The sequence below is a fragment of the Uloborus diversus genome, chromosome 6 (genome assembly GCF_026930045.1).
Source record: "Uloborus diversus isolate 005 chromosome 6, Udiv.v.3.1, whole genome shotgun sequence".
In the NCBI taxonomy this organism is placed as follows: Eukaryota; Metazoa; Arthropoda; class Arachnida; order Araneae; family Uloboridae; genus Uloborus; species Uloborus diversus.
The window spans coordinates 66676354-66686450 of NC_072736.1; the positions used below are offsets into that span (position 1 = coordinate 66676354).

The 10097-nt window shown below is 35.4% G+C and overlaps 1 protein-coding gene across 1 annotated transcript in view; it reads right to left on the reverse strand.

Annotated features, from left to right (window-relative positions):
* Window positions 1-9319, reverse strand: part of LOC129224793 (calcium-activated chloride channel regulator 2-like) — a 50029-nt gene extending 40710 nt beyond the window's left edge. Inside the window, exons 1-3 of the mRNA XM_054859342.1 lie at window positions 9152-9319; window positions 5233-5536; window positions 2601-2748 (exon numbers count right to left, since the gene is read on the reverse strand). Of these exons, the coding sequence (XP_054715317.1) occupies window positions 2601-2748; window positions 5233-5536; window positions 9152-9319 (620 nt within the window). The remainder of the gene's footprint in view (window positions 1-2600; window positions 2749-5232; window positions 5537-9151) is intronic.
* Window positions 9320-10097: the final 778 nt, after the last annotated feature.

Below are 10097 nucleotides of genomic sequence, written 5' to 3' on the forward strand. Positions count from 1 at the left end.
AACTTAACATTCATTGGGGGGTGAGCAAAATGGAAATTAAGGTCGATTTTTTAGTGAAATTTTTTTTGCGAATACAATACTTCCTTTTTTGAAAAAGGAAGTAAAAAAGTTATTTATTGTTCTTGAAGCCTAATTTAAGTAGCTGACGTATTCAAAAAAAGAAAAAAGTGTTGTTTTGTACCGTCATTTTTTCCTGTGATTTGATAACCAAGAAAAGTACATATTCGGTCAATAAGACTATGTTCTTAGTTTCATGCTGGTGCCCTTATAAAGACATCACGCTTCGGGTAGAAGATATGATCCTGTGCTGCGTATGCTGCACATATATGCAGGGGTGGTAAAAAACAGAAAATAAGAAAATTATTAGTTGCTCCGAATGTGACGATTGGCCTTTCAAACCTATTTACTCCGTGGAAGGAAATAGGAAATTGTTTGTAATGAGGTAATCAAATGTGGTTTCATGCATCTTTTTTTCTGGTATTAAACATTTTTTTTCTTCAATTACCTTAAGTAATTTAGATGGACTGGAGTGCCGTGAGAAAATTCTAAATATACAAAGGGTGCCGCGGGTCGAAAAAGTTTGAGAACCCCTGTTTTAACCGAATGATTTTGATTTTTCGTTCTCCTCCCCCCCCCCCATTAGTCCTTTAACTACTATTCAGTGCTTCTATTAATGCGCTCTGGCCATTTCAAACTTCCCGAAAGTTCAACAGAGTGATTTTGAATTGTTGTTTATCCATTTAATTAATCTTTTATCTACTACTCTTCTGTGTTCCTGCTAATGTGTTTTTACTACGAGTATAATCGGACTTTCTGAAATTTAAAGCGATTTTTACTTTTATTTTCTTTAATAAGGAATTTTTAACTGTCAATCTGTACTTTTGTTAATGATTTCTGACGATATCAGACAGGGCCGTAGACAGGTCAGGGACCTTTGGGGCAAATCCTCCCCCGAAATTTTAAATTATCTCCAAAAAATAAAGAAACGAAGGCAATCTAATCAAAAACCTCTTCCTTCGATTCTTCCTTCACTATCACTTGAACTTGCTATACAAATCTTCTTTCATTCAGATCTCTTCTTCTTTTCGCTCCCCTCCCCCCCCCCCCACACCATCATACATTTTTTTTTTTAATTTCAGAAAGTTCTCATTTTTTCACACCTTGGTCCATTACTGATTGCTAATGACTCTTGTTAAGGATAAAATTTTAAAAACATTCTTTGATATACACTTCAACAAAAGACGTAACAGATTTACATGATCAAAACTATCATTTTAAGCCTATCATACTTTTGATTACATGCTTAATTTTGTAGATTTTAATAAAGTAAGCCTTTAAGAATATTAATTTATTCTTTGAGGTGGTGCGTGTAGATTACTTTTCAAATGTGACTATTTTCACTTATTTGCCTGAAAGTTCTTCTAAAAGCCCCCGACGCATGCATTTGTAATTGCAAACATGTAATAAACACTGCATCAAGTGTTATAGACCGTAAAAGCGTACACAGTCCTCTTATTTTGTGAACTCCCTAATAAATAATTCCGATGGAATATAAATTAGTTACCAAATATTAATGAAGTAATTAATTGAAATAATCTTTTGATACGAATTTTTTAAATACATTGTTGTTTAATTTTTGAAAAAACATAATAAACATAATTTTTAAATGCTATTTTCCCACTTGATTACATGTCCTGAAACCACCTTTGCCTCTACCATGTTGCTCACCAAAAAAATATCCTGGCTACGGCCGTGATATCAGACTTTTCTGCATTTTAATAGAACGATTTTTTTTCCTCTCAAAGGAATCCTTTCTTTACGAGCAGATTCATCGCGTGGCTGTGACTTGAACTACCATGTTTTTTCGTACTTGTACTAGAGAGGTTTTATTCTCAACCCTAGAATTACAAACTGGGGTAGATATCTGCCCCATGTAAACTGGGTTTTAAGCATGTTTAACCAGTTTTTTACTACTATTAGCTATTAAAATCGTACTTTCATCAACTAAACCGAGATAAAATTAAATTTGCTCTTCACCTTTTTTTCGGCATGAAAAAAAAATCAACTTATTAGTCAGATTACAGCTTTAAGAACGATTTTACCAGCAAAAAACTCATGGGAAAAATCCGGTTTACCCCGGTTTGTAGCTTATAGGTGAAACAAACAGGTGGTTTTAGTTATAAGGTTAACACTATGACTTGTACACCTTCGAACTACTTTCCTTCCACAACTTATAAGGCCATTTCGCAGATTTAAAAAAAAATTAAATTTCTCTGCTATTCAGTAACATTGAAGTAAGAAAAAGATTTACTGCGAATTATCTTCCCGTACAACTTTGTAGCCATGCACATTGAACTTTGAATTCGGGCCGACGAGAGGCCATGTCAACCCAGTCTCAAACTAAGGCCCTGCCACCGATTCGGAGTATTATAAATTTCATTTGTTTTATGGGGAGATTGGGCTCTGTGACCAAGCTGACGAAGGGCCGGCCTTGGCTCTTGGCGACTCTGCATTGAGTGTGCTATATCTATTCGACACTTTATTTTGCTATTCATTTTTACACACAAATGATGCCTCAAACCATTAACAGCAATACTTACTCAAAACTTTGTGCTGCGCAACCAGTGACTTGACTTTCAGTTTCCCCTGGTGCTGTGTATCTGTATGGGTACTTGATATCATTCTCGAAACCACCCTCAGGAAACATTCCATACCTGAATTCTGACCAAAGTCTTAAGAATTCTACACCTAAAATATTTTTTTGCAAGTTACGTCGTAATTGTTATTGTTTATCAATGTTTATAGGATGTTATAGTAAGTCTTTAACATTAAAAAATACATATACCTTAAGTTCAGTCTCTTTTGAAGTTAATTTCAATAAGTTGCCTAACATAATTGGAGTTACAATCAAGATGTTACTGCATTGCAATTTCAAATTATGTTTCGATGTCTGTCTAGTATGCTTTCCAATTTTTAAGTGTTTTTTCAAGAGCAGAAGAAACGAAAAGGTTTATTTTTTATTAAACAGTAGTTTCCCCCCAATTAGACAAATAAAGCAGGCTACATGCAGTAGCAGTGTGACATCCATCTTAGCTCCAATGAGAGGACATCTGCCTCCAGCTTGGTTATTGACGATTCCAGTCTAAAGAGAAATTACATTGAAAAGGATGAAATTGCATTGTCATAACCAAGCGGTCGGCACATTGCATATAGCATCTATGTTTAGTTTACTACATCGCAGGAGCGTATATAGAAATTTATTTTGGGAGGGGCTCAAGTCAGATATTATGAGAAATTTCCAAATTTAAGTAAGCCTTATTCACAATGAGTGAGTGGTTTTATATTAATTTTGGGAGAAGTTATATAGGGCCATTTTGACTTCCCGGTTAAATACGCCCTTGCCTTGCTACATTGGATGATGTTGTGATGCTATCACCGCACACTATGAAAAGTTCTAAGGAAGCGAGTTGCCAATTCAAAAATAAACGTGCATTAACTTTTTGAGTGGTTGTTTTTCAATCAAATATTTTATAAAATTTATTACAACTACATTTGATGGTAAGTCTTCAATATTTCAAAGTACGGATTTTAAAAATGACGCTGCTCAATGCATATATTTAGCTGAAATTCGGTAAACTTGTGTTTGTACTAAGTTGTAAAATCTGTGAACATGGATTTCTGTGTCAGGTTTTTCAAATGGATAATAAAAGAAAGAGATGAATTTTTTTATGAAGTTAGCGCACACGATAAGAACTTAGAAAATGCTTCTCACTTAATGATAATTGTTGGTTGTTATAAAACTATGAAATAAATTATCGTAAAATCGGCAATATAAGATTTTTCTACCTTCAAATGACTGTTAAACAAGGCAGTTTTGCATAGCAAATTTCGAGAAACGTTAACCGTTCTGGCGAACGATTAGCGAATTTCAGTAAAAGGTAATCTAATCTAGGTTTGCAGCGAGCAATCTTAAAATGCAAGTAAACATAAATGCTTCTCCTCATATTAGTGTATTTCTTATTAGTAATTAAAGGACGAATCGGCTTTATAGGAGATAAAAAATCAAGACTCGTTCACACAAATAAATGAACAAATTTGTCTGCTAAAGTCAGGAGATAAACGTATACAAACCTATTTGAGGACTAGCTATCATTAAATTGACGTTATTTCACCAATGATATCCAAATAATTACAAAAACAGATGCCCGAATAACGATTTTCAAATTGTAAACAAACATTGGCGCGGTGCGGTCGTGTCGTGAATGCGGTCACAATTTTATCCCATTCCAAATGGATTGACTCCTAATGGCTTGGCTCCATTCGGCTCGCTCGTGAATGGCGGCACTTAGCATTTAGTAATGTGCAACCGAGTTTCAGCCAAAAGTACAACCTTTGACAATAAAGTTCGGTGAATAGTCCTCTATGACATTACCTTACTATCCTTCAAAGTAGTCAACTTCCATAACTATGGCACAGCTAAGATCTGATATACGTGTCCAGGAAACTTTGCAAGAAGGATTGATTTCCAAAGTTTCGTCTTGCTTCGTTGGATATCAGGAAGTTTCTTTCCCTTCATAGCGAGTTTGAGTCATGGGAATGGGAAGAAGTGTGGAGGATTGAGATGTGGTGAGTGTGGTAGCTGTCTCTTATTAACCGTTTGTTCATTCATATTCCTATTTTCAGTTAAGAACAAATGCACTAAACAAGCCCTTTGTACAGCAAGTCTTACATGAAAGACAAACGACGCTCAACTGAACACCAAGGGATGAAGTGGAGGTGCATTTTCTTTCGCAATAACTGCCAGCTTGGCCGTTTTAACTGCATTCACTAAATTTTATTGTCAGAGGTTGCATAATCCGTGCTTCTTGTAGGCGTAACTAATTTGAAACCAGCTGTGCCAGTAATAATGCCATGGAGATATAATTCCAAACTATTTGTAAACTATCTAATGCTGTGTCTATTGAAAACGCTGTGTCTTGACGAAAAAAGAATCATAAAAGGGGTTAGGATACTGGAATACCATACATGTTCATTAGATTTGCAGTCACTCCTCTTCTACGGTTTGGTATAGCTTTTTAAGTTGTGTGATGAAAAAATTAGGCTTATTTTATGAGAGCTGTAATTTTTTTAGTAATCGAAATATTAAACTAGACACAAAAGTTGGCTACGGTTTTTACAGGAAAAAAAATACATCTGGCTATTCAAAAGTTTTGTAATTAATTAAAAACTCACTGATCTCTTGCATTGTCTTTTCCAATAAAAATCTTGAAGACATATAAATTCTGACTCCTTGATGAGTACACGTTTCATGATGAAGAGTGTATGGATGTTCACTTGTAAAGGAATAGAATACAAACACATCAGCAGTTTCTCTACTAGTCGTTGCTCCTGCCTCTTCGAAGGTTGTTGAATTGTCTTCGAACGAAGCGTACCACGAAGTTCCCCACTCCGGCGGGATCAAGAAAGTAACACTTCGGAATGAAGCTCTGTCTTTAGTGGAACTTGCTAATATCTTTGACGAATGTTCCAGTAGAATCTGAAAATTAATGCATTCATCGGTCAAGTAATCAAATCTGATGACGATTTTTAGAAATGTTTTTCCAATAAAAAGGCTGTTTCATGGGAATGGGAAGAAGTATAGAGGATTGAGATGTGACGAGTGTGGTAGATGTCTCTTTCGGTGCCTTGCCAAGCTTAAAAGAAACTTTAAATTAACCTTTTGCCATTATGTTTCTCGTTTCTGTTCAGTGTCACGGAAAGGCCCAGTCAGCCTAGTCAGAAACTAAGTTCCCGTCCTTTGAGGGATACCGGCTCGGAATCGGAGTAGTATAAATTAGCAAGTTTTAGCGCAGGTGCCTTGAATCTTGGCGGCGTTGTTTCTATTCAGACAATAAATTAAACTTTTTGAATTCCAAAGTAACATTAATTGCGAAATGATAATTTTACATTCGTTAGTGCCCTTGGCTTTTGGACGTCTTTGGTAATTTTTTCCCTGAGAATCCGTACCGCAATTGCAGTGAAACTCAGATGTCCATCAGTGAGACGACTGTAAGAAGAAACAGTCAGATGAGGGGCTCTTAACCTTTCTGGCTCTGCCCCCGCTTTAATATTCATCCGAGTCACTCTCCCCACCCCCCAAAACTACCATATGAGGTCAATACAAGTAGAACAGCCGAAAAGTGGGAATTTGAAATTGAAGATGGTTGTTCAATAAAAATACAAATCACACAAAATTTAAAATTTGTAGAGGAAGTGGTGCAAAAGCGGGCTATGGTCTAAATACGGACTACCTGTTGAAAATGGGGGAACGGTTGTGAGCAGTCGCAAGAATGGTACCGAATGAATCAATCATCAGGAAATGGCAAAAGAGTTGTGAGCGAAGGACCTTATCTGTTGGCGCACATGCTTTGTTGAGAAGAAGAACTATGAAGAACTCGAAACTTTTCGAAGTTCGTGCAAGCTAATTTCTATCTTTCTAAGTTATTAAGTAGAGTAAGTAATTTCCAGGTCATACAGGTTACATAGTAGATTATATGGATATTTTTTGCAGGGCACTTGTTTTTAAATATGTGTATCCTTAGTAATGGTTTAGTACACCATAAACTTGTAGTACTGGATGATCTAAAGCGAGCTACGAATGGTGGTTCAAAACAGGCCTGCCCTCTTTTAGAGTTGTGATATTTCATTACCCGCAATGAACTACCAAGTGATCAAGTTTCAATGTCCAAACAAGTTAGTCCATATTTAATATGTCCAATCCCTACTATTGCAAAGAAAAAGAACAATCGTGGTCGCAAGAGTGCCAAGACTTTCATCATAACTGGATTTTTAGAACATTTGTGAGTTCTGCAAGTAAAAAATGAAGTTAATGATTTTTATTTTTCATAAAATATCAGAGATTTTATTTAATCAAGTTTTTGAATAAAACATTCATGCTCTTTGTTCATTTTTCATAATATAAATTATTTTCCCTCAAGTAGCCCGTATTTGAAACACCCTTTGAAAAGCGGTTTTGTCGGATTATATAATTATAGGCAACTAAAACTGATGTTTTGTGTTTAAACCCTTATATCATCTTCACGAATGTTTTTAAAGCAAATGACGCTAAAATTATCCGTTTTGAGTGAATAAGTAAATCAGCAGGTATCAAAATGGAACTGGTAACCCGTTGTTTAACTACTTCCTCTACGCATAAAATTATTTTGAACATGTCATTGGAATACAAGAAATCAAAGAATCAAATTTGAGGTAATCTAGGATCTAGAAAAAGTGAGGATGTACTACCAGCCACTTTCACGAAACCTATTAGAAGACTGTCACTCTTTGTCGTTGAAAAGGGTTGTGAATTTTTGTTTGCAACTGTGTAATGACCTCTGGCTACTTTCAATCCCTTGCTTAATGTGTTGACTCTATCAATGTTACTCCTGAAATTTTAGATTCAGCTATATGTAGACAAAAACAGCAACAAAAACCTTTTGGCCCGGGCTCAAGCCTGAAGGTGGCCCTAAGATTTTCTGTGCACGCCCCAGGTTATATGTGACCTCGAAATAGAGCAATTTTTTGTTGGTTACAATTTTTTATTTTATTTTTTAAATACATTCACTCTTCCCTTGAATTGCTCCCTTCCCCCCTCCTAGGGGGCACGCTTCTCAAGTTGAGGATCACTGTAGCAGACAACCTCCTTCAATTCTACAAATTTAAAACGATCCGATATTTTTTACAATTTTTCACAAAATAAAGGAAAATAATTCATTTTTTAGACATAGGTTAAACTTTAATAATTTCCAAAGCAAGTTTCTAAAATTTTTATATGGCACAGGCAGTTTACGAGTTTATTTTTCCTCCGAAATCCCGTAACTATAGACATTGTTAACATTAAAAAAATAATAATAAAGCAGAATATTATAAAACATATAAGTTTTAACTTTGTGTCTGTGATTTATGTTATATTTTCGCTGTTTGTAGACAGATAAGTTTTAAATGTGTGCTCGAAGTCCCTCAAATTATAGTTGGTTAGCCTAAGATTTCGTAAAAAATGAAATTTTCGTAAGAAAATGAATTGTTGCTTCTTTCTTGCTCCCCTCCCCCCTTTACAAAATGAAATGTTGCTTCTCTCAGAGAGACTGAAGTCAGGACCCAATCCACATTAAGTGCACAGGTCATCCTAATAAATTTGCTCCCGTCACGAGCAAGGTAACAGAGAATCCGTAATTTTCAAAGTGGTTATTGTATACTACAGAAAAAAAAGCACACAGTGACCGCCGCTTATATGAATCATGTTTGTTTCAAACAGTTTTAATTCAATAAAGCGGCTGATTCCAACAAAGAAAAAATGTGTAATTGTTTTATTAAGTCTCGAATTTTACATACAGTTGTCTCAAAAGCTGTCGAAAACTGACAAATCTTTGTGAAACAATAGATGCGAAGGAATGAATAAATTACCGCCAAAAATTAATCATTGTATTCAAGGCATTTTTCTTTCTATGTATTTCTCGTTTTTTAACCCAGTCTCTTGAGAAACGTAAAATTCGGGTTTCGCTGTATTTTAATATTACTTATGTTAATATATTCAGAATTTAACCGCATTACACAAAAGCACAGTCCATGTTCTTCATAGAGTTCATGAACTGAAACAAGAATATAACATACTAGTGGCACCCGCAAGGCTTTAAACGTAGTAGAAAATTAAAAGGTCTTTTGGTTCACCTGTATATTTACAAATAATGTATGATGAATTTCTCGCCAATAGGCTTGCCCATATTACGGTTTCACGTTATGATAACTTGGTAACTTACTCGTCCATCTTATGATAATTTTGCTCGGAAAAATGTTCTTAAAATTGGAATAGAAAAAGAACAAAATCGAATTTTCGAAAACTTGCTGGAAGGTGCACACCCCCATGCAACAAACTAATTCTGTGCAAAATTTCATGAAAATCGGCCGAACGGTCTAGGTGCTATGCGCGTCACAGAGATCCTGACAGACAGACCGAGATCCGGACAGATATACAGAGGCTTTCATCTTTATTATTAGTAAAGATTTAGAGCAATTGTAGAGTGTTTTGTGTAACAATTGATGCTTCTGTTACCGCAAAATTACATTAATAGGAAAAAAAATTAATTTTTAGTCAACATAATTAAATATCGGTTACCTTTAAATTCGACACAAGTGAAATTTGATCTTTGACACCGACTTGCGGTGGCAAGGCAATGACAATGCCTTCGTATCCATTTTCATTGAGGGTGATTCTTGATGAAACTGACACTTGAAATTCAGAAATCAAGACACAAACAGCAAATAAAAACATACACCACTCCATGCCCCTTTCAAGGTACCTGGTCTATTCGCGGTGCTACGCAGAATAAATTTACCTTTTCTTATCAATGCGTTGCTTCAAATGATAACATATGCGACGTCACGATGCCTTATCAGAAACGGTTTTATACCTGAATTTAACCGCTCTTGATGAAAAGAGTCAGGTAAATAATAGAGTGGGAGAAGTTCAGTCTGAATAGGAAGTTTCCTTCAATCGTTTTCAGAGGAACTCTGAGCTTAAATTGAAAACCATGTGAGAGATGTCGTTCATTTCTGACTAAAACTCACTAAACCTGTAAACTTTTGGTAAAATTCCGTTAGACTTTAAGACCTCATATTTCGGTAACGGGGATAACGAGGACAAATTATTTATGCGTCCAGTAACATGGTTTACAATGCTCTTTCAAATGCTATTTATATATACATATACATGTGTGTATATGTTTTTTCATTACTACACTATCGTGTGGTTTCCTGGTGAGAGATGCGGTTTTCCTTTTCAGAAACGTTTTCTTCCTTTAATGCTTGAATTCAGTTCAATTGTTTTCCCGCTAAATAGAAGGCGAGGTAACGCGGGGCTTTTATCTAACAGTAAGTCAATATTGGATAAAATGCTGGTATGGTCGTCAAAGAAATTAGTGCAACTGCGATAAAGCTTACATTTTTGTCGCTTTCGTATGTTTCAGTGGCGTACGTATAAATGTTACAGTGGAAGATCGAAATTGGAAAATGTAGACTTTCACCAGTAATTAATCGGAAATATTCGGTAGCCGGTGTCTTTG